This window comes from Heteronotia binoei, chromosome 9, assembly GCF_032191835.1.
Source record: "Heteronotia binoei isolate CCM8104 ecotype False Entrance Well chromosome 9, APGP_CSIRO_Hbin_v1, whole genome shotgun sequence".
NCBI lineage: Eukaryota > Metazoa > Chordata > Lepidosauria > Squamata > Gekkonidae > Heteronotia > Heteronotia binoei.
The window spans coordinates 121,043,995-121,062,318 of NC_083231.1; the positions used below are offsets into that span (position 1 = coordinate 121,043,995).

Genomic DNA, 18,324 nt, shown 5'->3' on the forward strand with positions numbered 1-18,324 from the left:
AATAAATATAAAGTAGCTTCATAGTTATAACAGAAACTGCAGTGAAGGGAAAACCAGCAATAAGTCTCAAAAGAAACGGTAGAGAACTACACTAGTTGATAGATACGGGTTGTGAGTTGGGTCTAGCCGCACAGTGAAAGTTGACCTTAAGTGGATGACGGAGGATTAACTAAAGCAGCACAAACTATATAGTCCAGACAGTGGGAACCGGAAAGACACCAGCTGACTTGCCCCTAAAGTCAACATCAGCAGGAAAAAGCACAGCGTCAACAGACTTTTAAGTTTAGTTTAATTATTTAATTTTTCTTCTCCAGCATCAGAAACAAAACAAAACAAAAAGCACACACACAGAAAGGTTTTTCGCTAGAAACAGTACAAAAACTCCCCCAATTGAAGTATCAAAAAAATAAATACATTTTTAAAAAGAAAAAAAAAATGCTGCACGCAAACCACTGATTTAGAATTAATTTATATTTGTTTGGTTTTTTTTAAAAAAGCCACCTTCTTCGGGGCCAGAGAGGCACGCTACTGAAAAAAGTTTATCAGAAACGTATTATTTGTTTTTTGTTTTAAAAAAATCTTCGCGAAATCGCTGGCTTTCCAATCCACAGCAAACAGCCGTGTTATGTTAGATAGGAGGGCACGGCAGAATGTGACCTGAAATGCATTAAATTTGTCCTGCATAACTGGAAACTTGCCTTTAGTATTCTATTCACACAGAGCTTTCTGCTTACACAGGAAAATTTGATGAAAATTCCGCTGTATGCCACAGACTTTATTGACACAGAAGGCGGGGGGCGGGTCCAACATCATTCCCAGGGTACTTTTCTTCCCAAGACGCGGTTGGTGATTTTCTGCAGAGAAAGGGAAGCGACAACCTCGTTAGTTTTATGAGCCCTGTCACTCCATGACAACAGCCCAGCCAGCGCTTATGAAGCTCCTTCTTTGTGCAAAGCTCTTTTCACAAACACACCAGCTGGGATTTTGCATTGCTTTTCCATTCCAGAGAGAGAGACGAGGGATTCTTGCATATCTTCCTCTTGTGATGCAGTGCATCTCCCCCCCTCCATTTAAAGTTTAAGTTGCTTTCTTTCCACCTCTCCCTCCCCATCCCAAATCTTCCTCCCTCCCCTCTCTCCCCCCCTGCCTTCCTTCCGCTCTCAAGCATCTGATGGTTCTATGTGGCTCTTACATTAAGCAAGTTTAGCCAGCCTTGTATTAGTTTGACAGTCTTAACCACTACCCCCACACTGGCTCTCTTCAAATTTTGTTTCAGATTTGCAATAAGCCTCAAGAAGAAGACGACGACTGCAGATTTATTCCCTGCCCTTCTCTCTGAAGCAGAGACTCAGAGTGGCTTACCATCTCCTGTATCTTCTCCCCCCACAACAGAGACCCTGTGAGGTGGGTGGGGCTGAGAGGGCTCTTACAGCAGCTGCCCTTTCAAGGACAACCTCTGCCAGAGCTACAGCTGACCCAAGGCCATTCCAGCAGCCGCAAATGGAGGAGTGGGTAATCAAACCCAGGTCTCCCGGATAAGAGTCTGCACACTTAACCATTACACCAAACTGGCTCTCCACAAACTGGCAAGTCCACAGTTCAAAAACGCACAGTGGGATACAGAGAGCTGCTGGGAATTTGAAAGTTTTAAGCTCCGCCTAGCTTTGTCTTCCTCGCAAATACCCCTCGCCATCTCCGACACCCAGCGGCTTTCAACACTCCCCCAATTTTAGAAGCGTTTTGCATCGCCTGGTGGGGTGGGGGGGGGGGGGGTGCCGCTGATGAATTAGGAAGCCTCCTTTGGCAGTCTGGCAGTACGATAAAGCAAACAAATCTGGCAGTACGATAAAGCAAGCTCGCCTACTGCCATGGGATCCATTCCGTAATCTTTGCAACAGCAAAAAACAAAGCTTCGCAGCTCAAAACCAGCAGCAAAAACACTCTTTGTGCTGCACACATGCAGGCGTGTGTGCGCGTGCGCGCTTTTTGTGGTCCTCCTAAAGCAAAACAGGGGAGGAGCCACGCTGGCAGGGCAACCACAGAGCAAGTGGAACTATGCACGCCCCTGCGGCGCATTTCCTGGCCTACGTTTTCAGGGTGCTGCGTTGCAGCAGCCGCAGGGCCCAGGAAAATGCTTTGCCAGATGCTCAACCGGTTAGGGGAAGCGGCTGATGGGACGGCACAAATAGAGCGACGGCTGTCTTGCCCTGTGGTTAGAGCAGTCTCATGGGAAGCTCTCTCTCGGGCTGGATTCCACCTCGAGGAATGGGAAAACAAGACAGCCCGAGGCGAGGATCCTCCAAAGCTGGCCGGTCCATCAAGTTGGGCGCGTCAAGGTTACTGCTTCCCAGATTACTGTGCCAGACGGCAAGAGCCCTTCTGCAGCCTGCTCCTCCACTCAACCATCTTAAAGTAGGGGAGAGTGAACTGGCTTCGGAACAGGCACGCGGGAAGCTCACAGCAATCTGCCATGCGTGAAAACGACAGAACGAGAAAAGAAGGAAGCGTGACGTTCTGCCGCTAGCAGGCGGTGTCGAACGCATTTGTCATGAGGGCCGGGGATCTGACACAAATGAGGCCTTGCCTGGTCGGGCTGTGCGCATCATAAAATGTAAATGCCAGGTGGCAGAGAGATAAACTTTATAAAGGGTGGAATGGGGTCTGCAGGCCAGAATGGGTATGTTCCATCACAAACAACCACCATGAAAGATTTTGTCTCTTTCTCGTGTGATCCAGGGAACTGGGCAAAGGAAACTCTGGCTCTTTCTCTCCCCACCCCCCCACAAAGGGGATGAGGAAGGAGCGGAGCCTCAGCCAGTAGAAGGAAAAGAGGCTCGGCTCAGTAGCTCCGCCGTGCAATCGAGAGAGCCTGGCAAAGCAAGCGCTTCCTCCTCCCTAAGGGAGGGGCCTCAGCCAATAGAGAAAACAGAGGCGTTGCTCTGTAGCTCTGCTGTGCGATTGAGCAAGCCTGGCAAAGCAAGCTGTGACGCAGAAGGAAGCAAGTGAGTGGGAGAAGGAAGCAGGCTTGCTTGCGGAATCTCTCTGGGGGCCCCATTCAGCCTCGGGCCGCACATTTGACACCCCTGACTTGGACCCCTACCATCTTGAACACACCGCCTGAACAGAGGAGCCGGGGGGGGCAGCAATTGGCTATTTCTTTAAGGCCACCCAAGGCATCAAATTGTCTCTGCGGTGGGCAGCAGGAGACACAGAGGCAAGGCCTCACAACCGTGAAGGGGAGCTGGGAGCCCTGTCCCTCCCGGTGGGTAATTCTTAAAAACAGGGCAGGTGGTGCCAGTGGGCTACCCAAGGATAAAAGCATGGAGCAGAGGTCCATCAGTGGCTCTTAGCCACAGCATATTATTGGAACTCTCTGGGGCAGTGATGCTCTGTATTCTTGGTGCTTGGGGGTGGGGAGGCAAAGTGGAAGGGGCTTCCACTTGTGAACCTAATGGAACTTGGAGGTTTTCTTGGCCACTGTGTGACACAAAGTGTTGGACTGGATGGGTCACTGGCCTGATCCAACAGGGCTTCTCTTATGTTCTTATGTGACACAGAGTGTTGGACTGGAGGAGCCACTGGCCTGATCCAACAGGGCTTCTCTTATGTTCTTATGTGACAGAGTGTTGGACTGGATGGGCCATTGGCCTGATCCAACAGGGCTTCTCTTACGTTCTTATGTGACACAGAGTGTTGGACTGGAGGGGCCACTGGCCTGATCCAACAGGGCTTCTCTTATGTTCTTATGTGACAGAGTGTTGGACTGGATGGGCCATTGGCCTGATTCAACAGGGCTTCTCTTATGTTCTTATGTGACATAGAATGTTGGACTGGATGGGCCATTGGCCTGATCCAACATGGCTTCTCTTATGTCCTTATGTGACACAGAGTGTTGGACTGGATGGGCAACTGGCCTGATCCAAGATGGCTTCTCTTATGTGACACAAAGTGTTGGACTGGATGGGCCATTGGCCTGATCCAACATGGCTTCTCTTATGTTCTTATGTGACACAAAGTGTTGGACTGGATGGGCCACTGGCCTGATCCAACAGGGCTTCTCTTATGTTCTTATGTGACACAGAGTGTTGGACTGGATGGGCCATTGGCCTGATCCAACATGGCTTCTCTTATGTTCTTATGTGACACAAAGTGTTGGACTGGATGGGCCACTGGCCTGATCCAACATGGCTTCTCTTATGTTCTTATGTGACACAGAGTGTTGGACTGGATGGGCAACTGGCCTGATCCAATATGGCTTCTCTTATGTGACACAAAGTGTTGGACTGGAGGGGCCATTGGCCTGATCCAACAGGGCTTCTCTTATGTTCTTATGTGACACAGAGTGTTGGACTGGAGGGGCCATTGGCCTGATCTAACATGGCTTCTCTTATGTTCTTATGTGACACAGAGTGTTGGACTGGAGGGGCCATTGGCCTTATCCAACAGGGCTTCTCTTATGTTCTTATGTGACACGGTGTTGAACTGGAGGGGCCACTGGCCTGATCCAACATGGCTTCTCTTATGTTCGTATGTGACACAGAGTGTTGGACTGGATGGGCCACTGGCCTGATCCAACAGGGCTTCTCTTATGTTCTTATGTGACACGGTGTTGAACTGGAGGGGCCACTGGCCTGATCCAACATGGCTTCTCTTATGTCCTTATGTGACACAGAGTGTTGGACTGGATGAGCCACTGGCCTGATCCAACGAAGGCAGGGTAGAATGGGGTCTGCAGGCCAGAGTGGATACGTTCCATCACGCAGGCTGGTGGCCCATCCAGCCCAATGCTCTGTGTCACACAGTGGCCAAAACCAGAGCTTTTTTGTCGCAGGAACTCCTTTGCATATTAGGCCACGCCCCTCTTGTATAGCCAGTCCTTCAAGAGCTTACAGGGCTCTTCATACAGGGCCTACTGTGAGCTCCAGGAGCACTGGCTACATCGAGGGGGTGCGGCCTAATATGCAAAGGAGCTCCTGCTACAAAAAAAACACCCCTGGCCAAAACCCAGGTGCCATCAGGAGGTCCACTGGGAGGGCCAGAATGGGGTAGGGAGCTCCAGCTCTGACGCTCAAAAGCTCATATCCCAAAAACCTCGTTGATTTGAACGCGAACCCAGTGGTTCCACTAGCTGCTTCATTCTCTTTGGTGCAGTGCCACCTTGTGGCCAAAGCAGCACTCACAGTGGTGTTTTTTTCCCTCTCTCATAGAAGCTGCGTTTGCTACACCTACACAGGTACAATGAAAGCATCCCCTCCCCACACTCAAGCTCCATCCCATTAGCACAGAGATAACTGGCACGATGAAATGGTAGGGAAGAACGGTCCTAGCCGGACTCAGGGCTTCTTTTGGTAGCAGGAAACTTCTTTGCATATCAGGCCACACACACACACAGACGCCCTCCCGATGTAGCCAATCCTCCAAGAGCTGACAGGGCTCTTATTGCAGGGCCTACTGTAAGCTCCAGGAGGATTGGCTACATCGGGGGGGGGGTGCGGCCTAATATGCAAAGGAGTTTCTGCTACCAAAAAAAGGCGCTGGCCGTACTCAAGAAAGACCTGCTGCAGGAAAAGCAAACCCACATTACAAAGAGTGAAGCGCAGATCCTGAAATTGGTGTTACTTCCACCCAGACAGATCCAAGCGGGCAGCCGTGTTGGTCTGAAGCAGTGGAACAAAGCAGGAGTCAAGTGGCACCTTTAAGACCAACCCATTTTTCTTTAGAATAGAAGCTTTCGGGTGCTCTTAAGCACACTTCATCAGATGAGGAATCCGGCACAGTGAGCAAAGCCAGACAGAGCTGAGCAGAGCCATCCAGAGCTGGTAGGCAGTGGCCCAGAATGCAACATGGTGCAGATTTAAGAACCAATGACAGTGAAGTAGAATTATCTGGTAGGCAGTGGCTTAGAATGTGAAATGGTACAAGGACAGAATAGTCAAATTAACAAATTGAGCAAACCTTTGATCTGAGTAGCATGAGCACGCGAAAGCAACAAAACAACAGTATGCAGAAAGATTAACAAATTGAGCAAACCTTTGATCTGAGTAGCATAAGATCAAAGGTTTGCTCAATTTGTTAATGTCACTGTTCTGTCATTGTACCCTTTTACATTCTCAACCACTGCCTACCAGATAATTTAACTTCACCATCATTGGTTCTTAAATCTGCACCATGTTGCATTCTGGGCCACTGCCTACCTGCTATGTATGGGTCTCCTCAGCTATGTACAGCTTTGCTCCCTGTGCTGGATTCCTCATCTGATGAAGTGTGCTTAAGAGCACACGAAAGCTGACGTCCTAAATAAAAATGGGTTGGTCTTCAAGGTGCCACTTGACTCCTGCTTTGTTCAACTTCCACCCAGAGGTGGGCGTTAAATCTGCACAGCTGCCCCCCTTCCCAAATGAGGGCCTTAGATTGGTAAGGGAGAAGGCCGCAGCAGCTACAAATGGAGCTCATCTCGTTCACTGTACAGGGGGAGAAGAACAGAACCTGGCGGGGGGATTCTTTATCCAACCATCTGTGCAGGCCGCATATCATTGCTGCCTAATCGCTGGAAGGCATCTGGCTTCGAGATCCCCTAACACCCTGCTCAAGAACTGTATCCTTCCGCATCCATCCGGAACTAGAAACTGACTGCTCTCTTTCACCATGTCAACAAAAACCAAAGTCATTCAAATGTTTACAGCCCTAAATTCTGCCTATGTTCATTAGCAGGGGCACCAATTGGAGCAGGCTCGATCTCCCAGACACCGGGAGCCGGCCCTGCCTGAAGCTAAACACGTCTGTTGATTCTGGAGAGCCAGTTTGGTGTAGTGGTTACGTGTGCGGACTCTTACCTGGGAGAACCAGGTTTGATTCCCCACTCCTCCACTTGCAGCTGCTGGAATGGCCTTGGGTCAGCCATAGCTCTGGCAGAGGTTGTCCTTGAAAGGGCAGCTGCTGTGAGAGCCCTCTCCAGCCCCACCCACCTCACAGGGTGTTCTGGGGGAGGAAGGAAAAGGACATTGTGAGCTGCTCTGAGACTCTTCGGAGTGGAGGGCGGGATATAAATCCAATATCTTCATCTACCTCACAGGGTGTCTGTTGTGGGGGAGGAAGGGAAAGGAGATTGTGAGCCGCTCTGAGACTCTTCGGAGTGGAGGGCGGGATATAAATCCAATATCTTCATCTACCTCACAGGGTGTCTGTTGTGGGGGAGGAAGGGAAAGGAGATTGTGAGCCGCTCTGGGACTCTTCGGAGTGGAGGGCGGGATATAAATCCAATATCTTCATCTACCTCACAGGGTGTCTGTTGTGGGGGAGGAAGGGAAAGGAGATTGTGAGCCGCTCTGAGACTCTTCGGAGTGGAGGGCAGGATATAAATCCAATATCTTCATCTACCTCACAGGGTGTCTGTTGTGGGGGAGGAAGGGAAAGGAGATTGTGAGCCGCTCTGAGACTCTTCAGAGTGGAGGGCGGGATATAAATCCAATAGCTTCATCTACCTCACAGGGTGTCTGTTGTGGGGGGGGGGAAGGGAAAAGAGATTGTGAGCCACTCTGAGACTCTTCGGAGTGGAGGGCGGGATATAAATCCAATATCTTCTTCTTCTTCTATTCTCTCCTGCAGGGCTTTTTTTTTTTGTAGCAGGAGCTCCTTTGCATATTAGGCCACACACCCCGGATGTAGCCAATCCTCCAAAAGCATACAGGGCTCTTATTACAGGGCCTGCTGTTAGCTGCTACAAAAAAAAAGTTCTACTCTCCTGCCTTTCAAGACCAGCTGGCAAGGGATCTTGCTTCCCCTTTCCCTAGCCAGCGGCTTTAAAACGTACGTTACTGGATATCACATCTCTATCGATACCATCGTCTTGGCCTGCGAGATCTGCCTTGGGTCTACAGGAAAAAGGCAGGCTGCAAAGGACACAAGCAAACAAATAAGCACCCAAGACCAAACTGAAATTTCATGGGAGCGAGTCACTGCAGATTACTGAAAATTTGCTCTCCCTGGGGATTTTCAAAGGGCCAAGAAAGTCAGAAGAGCCCTGCTGGACCAGACCAGTGGTCCATCTAGCCCAGGATCTTATCCCACACAGCAGTTAACCAGTTCCTGGGGATGGCTCAGTGCCTCTGAATGTGAATGCTCCCCACAGCCGCCATGGCTAACAGCCATTGATGGACTTATCCTTCATGAATCTGTCTAATCCCCTTTTAAGATCAGAAAAGCCTGCTGGATCAGACCACTGAGGTCCCTCTAGTCCAGCCTCCTGTCTCACACAGTAGCCAACCAGTTCCTCTGGAGGGACAACTACAGGGCAGAGAGGCTGAGGTCTTCCCCTGAGAAGAACATCAGAAGAGCCCTGCTGGATCAGACCAGGGAGGGTCCATCTAGTCCAGCCTCCTGTCTCATACAGTGGCCAACCAGTACCTCTGGAGGGCCAACAACAGGGCAGAGAGGCTGAGGCCTACCCCTGATAAGAACATCAGAAGAGCCCTGCTGGATCAGACCAATGAGGGTCCATCTAGTCCAGCCTACTGTCTCACACACTTGCCAACCAGTTCTTCTGGAGGGCCAACAACAGCGCACAGAGGGTGAGGCCTTCTCCTGAGAAGAACATAAGAAGGGCCCTGCTGGATCAGACCAGTGAAGGTCCATCTAGTCCAGCCTCCTGTCTCACACAGTGGCCAACCAGTTCCTCTGGAGGGACAACTACAGGGCAGAGAGGCTGAGGTCTTCCCCTGAGAAGAACATCAGAAGAGCCCTGCTGGATCAGACCAGGGAGGGTCCCTCTAGTCCAGCCTCCTGTCTCACACAGTGGCCAACCAGTTCCTCTGGAGGGACAACAACAGGGCAGAGAGGCCGAGGCCTTCCCCTGAGAAGAACATCAGAAGAGCCCTGCTGGATCAGACCAGTGAGGGTCCATCTAGTCCAGCCTCCTGTCTCATACAGTGGCCAACCAGTTCCTCTGGAGGGACAACTACAGGGCAGAGAGGCTGAGGTCTTCCCCTGAAAAGAACATCAGAAAAGCCCTGCTGGATCAGACCACTGAGGGTCCATCTAGTCCAGCCTCCTGTCTCACACAGTGGCCAACCACTTCCTTTGGAGGGCCAACAAGAGGGCAGAGGCCGAGGCCTTCCCCTGAGAGGAACATCAGAAGAGCCCTGCTGGATCAGACCAGTGAGAGTCCATCTAGTCCAGCCTCCTGTCAGTGACCAATCAGTTCCTCTGGAGGGCCAACAACGGGGCAGAGAGGCCAAGGCCTTCTCCTGAAAAGAACATCAGAAAAGCCCTGCTGGATCAGACCACTGAGGGTCCATCTAGTCCAGCCTCCTGTCTCACACAGTGGCCAACCAGTTCCTCTGGAGGGACAACTACAGGGCAGAGAGGCTGAGGTCTTCCCCTGAAAAGAACATCAGAAAAGCCCTGCTGGATCAGACCACTGAGGGTCCATCTAGTCCAGCCTCCTGTCTCACACAGTGGCCAACCAGTTCCTCTGGAGGGACAACTACAGGGCAGAGAGGCTGAGGTCTTCCCCTGAGAAGAACATCAGAAGAGCCCTGCTGGATCAGACCAGGGAGGGTCCATCTAGTCCAGCCTCCTGTCTCATACAGTGGCCAACCAGTACCTCTGGAGGGCCAACAACAGGGCAGAGAGGCTGAGGCCTTCCCCTCATAAGAACATCAGAAGAGCCCTGCTGGATCAGACCACTGAGGGTCCATCTAGTCCAGCCTCCTGTCTCACACAGTGGCCAACCAGTTCCTCTGGAGGGACAACTACAGGGCAGAGAGGCTGAGGTCTTCCCCTGAGAAGAACATCAGAAGAGCCCTGCTGGATCAGACCAGGGAGGGTCCCTCTAGTCCAGCCTCCTGTCTCACACAGTGGCCAACCAGTTCCTCTGGAGGGACAACAACAGGGCAGAGAGGCCGAGGCCGAGGTCTTCCCCTGAGAAGAACATCAGAAGAGCCCTGCTAGATCAGACCAGTGAGGGTCCATCTAGTCCAGCCTCCTGTCTCATACAGGGGCCAACCAGTACCTCTGGAGGGCCAACAACAGGGCAGAGAGGCTGAGGCCTTCCCCTCATAAGAACATCAGAAGTGCCCTGCTGGATCAGACCAGTGAGGGTCCATCTAGTCCAGCCTCCTGTCTCATACAGTGGCCAACCAGTTCCTCTGGAGGGACAACTACAGGGCAGAGAGGCTGAGGTCTTCCCCTGAAAAAAACATCAGAAAAGCCCTGCTGGATCAGACCACTGAGGGTCCATCTAGTCCAGCCTCCTGTCTCACACAGTGGCCAACCACTTCCTCTGGAGGGCCAACAAGAGGGCAGAGAGGCCGAGGCCTTCCCCTGAGAGGAACATCAGAAGAGCCCTGCTGGATCAGACCAGTGAGAGTCCATCTAGTCCAGCCTCCTGTCAGTGACCAATCAGTTCCTCTGGAGGGCCAACCACAGGGCAGAGAGGCCAAGGCCTTCTCCTGAGAAGAACGTCAGAAGAGCCCTGCTGGATCAGACCAGTGAGGGTCCGTCTAGTCCAGCCTTCTGCCTCACGCAGTGGTCAACCAGTTCCTCTGGAGAGCCAACAACAGGGCAGAGGTTGGGACCTTCATAAGAATGTAAGAAGAGCCCTGCTGGATCAGACCAGTGAGGGTCCATCTAGTCCAGCCTCCTGTCTCACACAGGAGCCAAAAAGTTCCTCTGGAGGGCCAACAGCAGGGCAGAGAGGCCAAGGCCTTCCCTCAATGTTGCCTCCTGGCTCGGGTTGAAGCTTAGTGCCTCTAGTCTGAGTGTGGAGGTTCCCCTCAGTCACCACGGCCAGGAGCTGCCGACAGACCTCTCCTCCACAAATCTAACGTCATCCACGCCTGCGGCCCTCGCTACATCCTCTGGCAACGAGTTCCACATTGTAATCACCCTCTGTGTAAAGCAGCATGTCCTTTTCCTCGTTCACCTGCCCATTAAGCTGCCATATCGCCCTTTAACCACCCTCTCATTTGCCCAAAAATAGGCAAGCGGCAGAAGAAAGTCTTCAACCTTTTAGGTTTGCGCCAGGGCAGGGAGAGAAGCCAAACAATACAGTTCTTATTTTTAGCGTATTAAGGCACAATGCAAAAGCTGCATTTACGGAGGCCTGCAGTCTCAGCCTTATAAAAGTGATGGATTGGGAGCCACTGAGACGTTAATGAAAGGGATTTATGGCCTCCTCGCCAGTTGTGATGTTGTTTTATGGGCGAGGCTGAGACACAGTTAAGTCGCAGTCCCCTGGCTCCAGGCCTTATTAAATCCCAGGCTGTGGGGGAAATGGGTCGCCTGGAACAGGGTCCTTGAGAGCTGTTATTACAAGCTTAGCCACTCCCTGTTCCCCTTTAGAGCCCGGCTCGGCTGGAAAAGAGGGGAATGCGTGAAATAAGCAAAGCAAACTTTTTTTCTCCGTCACCCTTTAACAAATGAGTAGGACAAACCCCCACGTATTTCTAACTCAAAGGAAAAGAGGAAAGGGGCAATAGCTTAATGGCAGAAAGCATAAGAACGTAAGGGAAGCCATGTTGGATTAGGCCAGTGGCCCATCCAGTCCAACACTCTGTGTCACACAGTGGCCAAAAAACCCAGGCGCCATCAGGAGGTCCACCAGTGGGGCCAGGACACCAGAAGCCCTACAATTCTTGCCCCCCCAAGCACCAAGAACACAAAGCATTACTCCCTCAGACATAAGAACCTAAGAGAAGCCATGTTGGATCAGGCCAGGGGCCCATCCAGTCCAACACTCTGTGTCACACAGTGGCCAAAAAACTCAGGCGCCATCAGGAGGTCCACCGGTGGGGCCAGGACACTAGAAGCCTTCCCACTGTTGCTCTCCCCACCCCCTCCCAAGCACCAAGAATACAGAGCATCACTGCCCTAGACATAAGAACCTAAGAGAAGCCATGTTGGATCAGGCCAGTGGCCCATCCAGTCCAACACTCTGTGTCACACAGTGGCCAAAAAACCCCAGGCGTCATCAGGAGGTCCACCAGTGGGGCCAGGACACTAGAAGCCCTCCCACTGTTGCTCTCCCCACCCCCTCCCAAGCACCAAGAATACAGAGCATAACTGCCCCAGACAGAGTCCCATCAGTACCCTGTGGCTAATAGACATTGATGGACCTCTGCTCTATATGTTTATCCAATCCCCTCTTGAAGCTGGCTATGCTTGCAGCCGCCGCCACCTCCTGATGCAGTGAATTCCCTCTGTTACTCACCCTTTGGGTGAAGAAGGACTTCCTTTTATCCGTTCTAACCCGACTGCTCAGCAATTTCCTTGAGCGCCCACGAGTTCTCGTCTTGTGAGAAAGGGAGAAAAGGACTTTCCTTCTCTGCCTTCTCCATCCCATGCATAATCTTATAAACCTCCATCGTGTCACCCCTCGGTCGTCATTTCTCCAAGCTATAGAACCTTTCTTCCTAGGGAAAGTGTTACAATCCTTTAATCATTCTAGTTGCCCTTTTCTGCACTTTTTCCAATGCTATAATATCCTTTTTGAGGGGTGGCCTCAGCCTCTAGGCCAGGGATGTCAAACTTATTTGTTATGAGGGCTGAATCAGACATCAATGAGACCTTGTCAGGCCAGGCCTTGTATGTCATGAAATGTAATGCTAGGTGGCAGAGATATAAACTTTATAAAGGACACAGGCGAACATAATTAAAGATTGAAAAAAAATTAAAACATGTTTAAAACATTAGAACCCATTGGTCTTAAAGGTGCTTTCTTTGTATTTCTCCCAGGGGATCCAAAGGAAGCTCTGGCTCTTTCCTTCCTTCCCCAGGCAACCAGACGGAAGAGAGGCTTGGCTCAGGGACGGTGGCTCAGTGGCAGAGCATCTGCTTGGGAAGCAGAAGGTCCCAGGTTCAATCCCCGGCATCTCCAACTAAAAAGGGTCCAGGCAAATAGGTGTGAAAAACCTCAGCTGGAGACCCTGGAGAGCCGCTGCCAGTCTGAGAAAACAATACTGACTTTGATGGACCAAGGGTCTGATTCAGTATAAGGCAGCTTCATATGTCCATATGTCCAGTAGCTCTGCTGTGCGATTGAGAGAGCCTGGCGAAGCAAGCTCTCCCTCCCCCCCCTCCTCCCCAAGGGAGGCGCCTCAGCCCATGGAGAAAGTAGACATTTTGCTCTGTAGCTCCCGTGCGATTGAGCAAGCCTGACAAAGCAAGCTGTGATGCAGAAGGAAGCAAGAGAGGGAAAAGGAACCAGACGACAGCCAATTGCTCGGAGGCCTGATAGAAGCCCTTCCAGGAGCATCATTCAGCCCTGGGGCCACATGTTTGACACCCCTGCTCTATGCTGTATTGCTGGCCCTCCAAAGAAACCGGTTGGCCACTGTGCGAGACATCCCACATTGCAATCCTGCATTGATGCTGGACAATATATGGACCGCTGGTCTCATCCAGCAGGGCTTTACTGATGTTCTTAAAGGGAACTCTGACTCTCAAAAGCGTAAACACCAAAAATCGTGATCTCTGAGGTGCTCCTGGACTCAAACGTAGCTCTTTTGGCTTCACGAAGGCGAAGAAGACAGCAGATTTATATCCCGCCCTTCTCTCTGAATCAGAGACTCAGACTGGCTTACAATCTTCTATATCTTCTCACCACCCCTCAACAGACACCCTGTGAGGCAGGTGGGGCTGGAGAGGGCTCTCACAGCAGCTGCCCTTTCAAGGACAACCTCTGCCAGAGCTCTGGATGACCCAAGGCCACGCTAGCAGGTGCAAGTGGAGGAGGGGGGGATTAAAACCGGTTCTCCCAGATATGAGTCCACGCACTTAACCACTACACCAAACTGGCTATCAGTTTAGGAAGAACTTCCTGACCGTTAGAGCGATCCCTCAGTGGAACAGGCTTCCTGGGGAGGTGGTGGGCTCTCCTTCCTTGGAGGTTTTTCAACAGAACCTACTTGGCCATCTGACAGTGATGAAGATCCTGTGAATTTAGGGGGAGGTATTTGTGAGTTTCCTGCATTGTGCAGGGGGTTAGACTAGATGACCGTAGAGGTTCCTTCCAACTCAGGAGCTGGTGGTGGGCTCTCCTTCCTTGGAGGCTTTTCAACAGAGGCTAGAAGGCCATCTGACAGCCATGAAGATCCTGTGAATTTAGAGGGAGGTGTTTGTGAGTTTCCTGCGTTGTGCAGAGGGTTGGGCTAGATGACCCTGGAGGTCCCTTCCAACTCAGGAGGTGGTGGGCTCTCCTTCCTTGGAGGTTTTTAAACAGAGGCTAGATGGCCATCTGACAGCGATGAAGATCCTGTGAATTTAGGGGGGAGGTATTTGTGAGTTTCCTGCATTGTGCAGGGGGTTGGACTAGATGACCGTAGAGGTCCCTTCCAACTCAGGAGGTGGTGGGCTCTCCTTCCTTGGAGGTTTTTCAACAGAGGCTAGATGGCCATCTGACAGCGATGAAGATCCTGTGAATTTAGGGGGGAGGTATTTGTGAGTTTCCTGCATTGTGCAGGGGGTTGGACTAGATGACCGTAGAGGTCCCTTCCAACTCAGGAGGTGGTGGGCTCTCCTTCCTTGGAGGTTTTTCAACAGAGGCTAGATGGCCATCTGACAGCGATGAAGATCCTGTGAATTTAGGGGGAGGTATTTGTGAGTTTCCTGTATTGTGCAGGGGGTTGGACTAGATGACCCCCGAGATTCCTCAGTGGAAAAGGCTTCCTCGGGAGGTGGTGGGCTCTCCTTTCTTGGAGGTTTTTCAACAGAGGCTAGATGGCCATCTGACAGCAATGAGGATCCTGTGAATTTAGGGGGAGGTGTTTGTGAGTTTCCTGCATTGTGCAGGGGGTTGGACTAGATGACCCTGGAGGTCCCTTACAACTGTATGATTCTATGAACCAAACCCAGATGTGCCAGATAAGAGTCCGCACACTTAACCACTACACCAAAACTGGCTCTCTAGCTAAGGTGTTAGACGGCGATCCTTCTGCTGTCCTCTGGCTAGGTCCATTTATACATGTAGGCGCTGAAGTGCTCTTTCCTGGGGAGGGAGATGACTCATCTCCAGCCTGCATTTCCGCTGCGTACCTGTTTCACACTACAAAACGGCACTTTGCCTCCCTGTGGCCACAGGCTCAAGTAAGTGACAAATCCTGGAACTGAAAAGGCATTCCGCCCCACGCTGCTTTGATGGTTCCTAGAAACTGTAGGCAGCCATCGATGACACTCCCTTTCTCTGCAGCTCCCTTTGTAGTCTCAACCTCCCCCATACACTTAAAGTGGTGAATTGCAGGTGGAGGTATGGTCCACAGCAGCCAGAGTACACATGGCTCCAACCAAAAGGTCTAGCAGAACAACCATCAATGGGCTGAAATTAAATCAAAAGAGTTTCTGGCTCAATGTTAGGAAGAACTTCCTGACCGTTCGAGCGGTTCCTCAGTGGAACAGGCTTCCTCCTTGGGAGGTGGTGGGCTCTCCTTCCTTGGAGGTTTTTCAACAGAAGCTAGATGGCCATCTGACAGCAATGGAGATCCTGTGAACTTAGGGGGAGGTACTTGTGAGTTTCCTGCATTGTGCAGGATGCCTGTTCCAATGAAGAACCGCTTGAACGGTCAGGACGTTCTTCCTAATGTTGAGCCGGAAACTGTCTGGGGCAGCGATGCTCTGTCTTCTTGGGGGCTGGGGGAGCAACATATGAACAACATATGAACATATGAAGCTGCCTTATACTGAATCAGACCTTTGGTCCATCAAAGTCAGTATTGTCTTCTCAGACTGGCAGCGGCTCTCCAGCGTCTCAAGCTGAGGTTTTTTCACACCTATTTGCCTGGACCCTTTTTTGGAGATGCTGGGGATTGAACCTGGGACCTTCTGCTTACCGAGCAGATGCTCTACCACTGAGCCACTGTCCCTCCCCAACAGTGAGAGAGCTTCTAGTGTCCTGGCCCTATTGGTAGACCTCCTGATGGCGCCTGGGTTTTTTGACCACTGTGTGACACAGAGTGTAGGACTGGATGGGCCACTGGCCTGATCCAACATGGCTTCTCTTATGTTCTTATGTGACACAGAGTGTTGGACTGGAGGGGCCACTGGCCTGATCCAACATGGCTTCTCTTATGTTCTTATGTGACACAGAGTGTTAGACTGGATGGGCCACTGGCCTGATCCAACACGGCTTCTCTTATGTTCTTATGTGACACAGAGTGTTGGACTGGAGGGGCCATTGGCCTGATCCAACACAGCGTCTCTTATGTTCCTATGTGACACAGAGTGTTGGACTGGATGGGCCCTTGGCACAGAGGCTGATTCCGCACTAACCTTGCTCTCCAGAGCAAACTAGCGATTTCGCACCAGCTGCTCCGCGCCACCCTTTTGCTCCAGGGCAACCCGTGATTTGCTGTGCCACAGCGTAAACCTGAAAAAACAGGTTTACACTGCAACGCGGCAAATTGTGGGTTGCCCCGGCTCAAAATGGCGGCGCAGAGCAACCGGTGTGAAATTGCTAGTTTGCTCCAGAGAGAAATGGAAGCCTGGTGCGGAGCAAGATTAGTGTGGAATCAGCCTGAGTGTCGGACTGGATGGGCCACTGGCCTGATCCAACATGGCTTCTCTTATGTTCTTATGTGACACAGAGTGCTGGACTGGATGGGCCATTGGCCTGATCCAACAGGGCTTCTCTTATGTTCTTATGTGACACAGAGTGTTGGACTGGATTGGCCACTGGCCTGATCCAACAGGGCTTCTCTTATGTTCTTATTCTGGAGGCCATTCATTCACAGGGTCACCAAATGTCAGAAGCAACTGGATGGCACTTAAGAACATACAAAAAGCCATGGCAGATCAAGCCAATCACCCATCCAGTCCAACACTCTGTGTTACACAGTAACCGCACACTTAAGGTGATGATGATATTGGATTTATATGCTGCCCTCCACTCCAAGTCTCAGAGCGGCTCACAATCTCCTTTATCTTCCTCCCGCCACAACAGACACCCTGTGAGGTGGATGGGGCTGAGACGGCTCTCACAGCAGTTGCCCTTTCAAGGACAACTCCTTCAACAGTTATGGCTGACCCAAGGCCATCCCAGCAGGTGCAAGTGGAGGAGTGAGGAATCAAACCTGGCCCTCCCAGATAAGAGTCTGCATGCTTCACCACTACGCCAAACTGGCTCTCTTAACTCACACCCAGCTCTTTAAACTCACGAAGAGACAAATGCTTCTTTTCTGTCACAACACAGCACAAGTTGCCAGAAACATAAAAAAATGTTTGGAGAGAAACTCTCTGGAACCCACCAAAACACAGCGGACGCCGGAGCTCGGCAGAAACGCTGTGCTTCATCGCGCCATCTTTTCCGGAAGCCAAAATATACCCAAGTTATACAAACAAATGTTGGAAACATAGGAAGGTTAAGGGAACGCTTTATCATATCTGGTGGAAATGTGAAAGGGCCAAAAATTTTTGGAATCAAATTAGTATCTGGATTCAAAGAATTTAAAAAAAAAAGCACTCTCTGGAATTGTACTTATTGAGCATATGTAAAGAATATGTATCTATATCTGAGAAAAAATTATTAATTCACATGATTACAGTTGCTAGAATTTTATTTGCGAAGTATTGGAAAGTCCCCAAAATTCCTGATAAGGAAGAATTCCTATCTAAGTAACTGCAAGCTGCCAAAATGCATACTCTGACTATAAGGTCAAGAAATGGGAATTTACAGGAGTGTAAAAAGACTTGGGAACCATTGTATGTTTGGGCCAAAAGTATGGGACTTGTTATGAGAGAATAGAATCTGTATATAGTACGGCCCTTAAACTCCTAGTGTGAATGGGAGGGTAGGTGGTGGTATGGGTGAGGGCAGTGGGTTTTATGTTTATATTTCCATTGCTATGTATGTGTTTTTCTTACAATAAAGAATTTAAAAAAAAATTAAAAAAGAGAAACTCCTGTCTGTCCAAACCACACTTTTCCACCAAAAAACTGAACTAGATATCATTTGCCACTGACCTAATTCCCAGAAAAAGTGCGCGTTGGTTAGTTTTGGTACTGAGTTATAATCCACAGTTTAGGGCACAGTTTTATATGGTGGCTAATCAGGGCTGCTCTCGGGATGGTGCTGCCGGAAATGTTTCATCGTCGCCTCTCACCTGACAGACTTCTTAACCCTGCGAGAGGCACCCACCGTTTTATAAAGCTGGGCTTTCATTCTGTAGGTCAGATATTCCAATTTTCTCTTTTCCTCTTCTCGTCTTTTCCGCACCTCCGGCAGCTGTTCGTAGATCCTAGCGGTAAAAACCAGAACGGATATGATTCTCCTGTGGGGGAGAGGTATCGGACGCCCCCCACCCCACCATGCTCTCGGATCGGGTACCGGCCCAGTTG

The 18,324-nt window shown here is 50.7% G+C and overlaps 1 protein-coding gene across 1 annotated transcript in view; it reads right to left on the reverse strand.

Annotated features, from left to right (window-relative positions):
* Positions 1 to 272: 272 nt before the first annotated feature.
* Positions 273 to 18,324, reverse strand: part of ALMS1 (ALMS1 centrosome and basal body associated protein) — a 131,626-nt gene continuing 113,574 nt past the window's right edge. Inside the window, exons 18-19 of the mRNA XM_060247423.1 lie at positions 18,125 to 18,224; positions 273 to 854 (exon numbers count right to left, since the gene is read on the reverse strand). Coding sequence (XP_060103406.1) covers positions 810 to 854; positions 18,125 to 18,224 — 145 coding nt within the window. The 3' untranslated portion in view covers positions 273 to 809. The remainder of the gene's footprint in view (positions 855 to 18,124; positions 18,225 to 18,324) is intronic.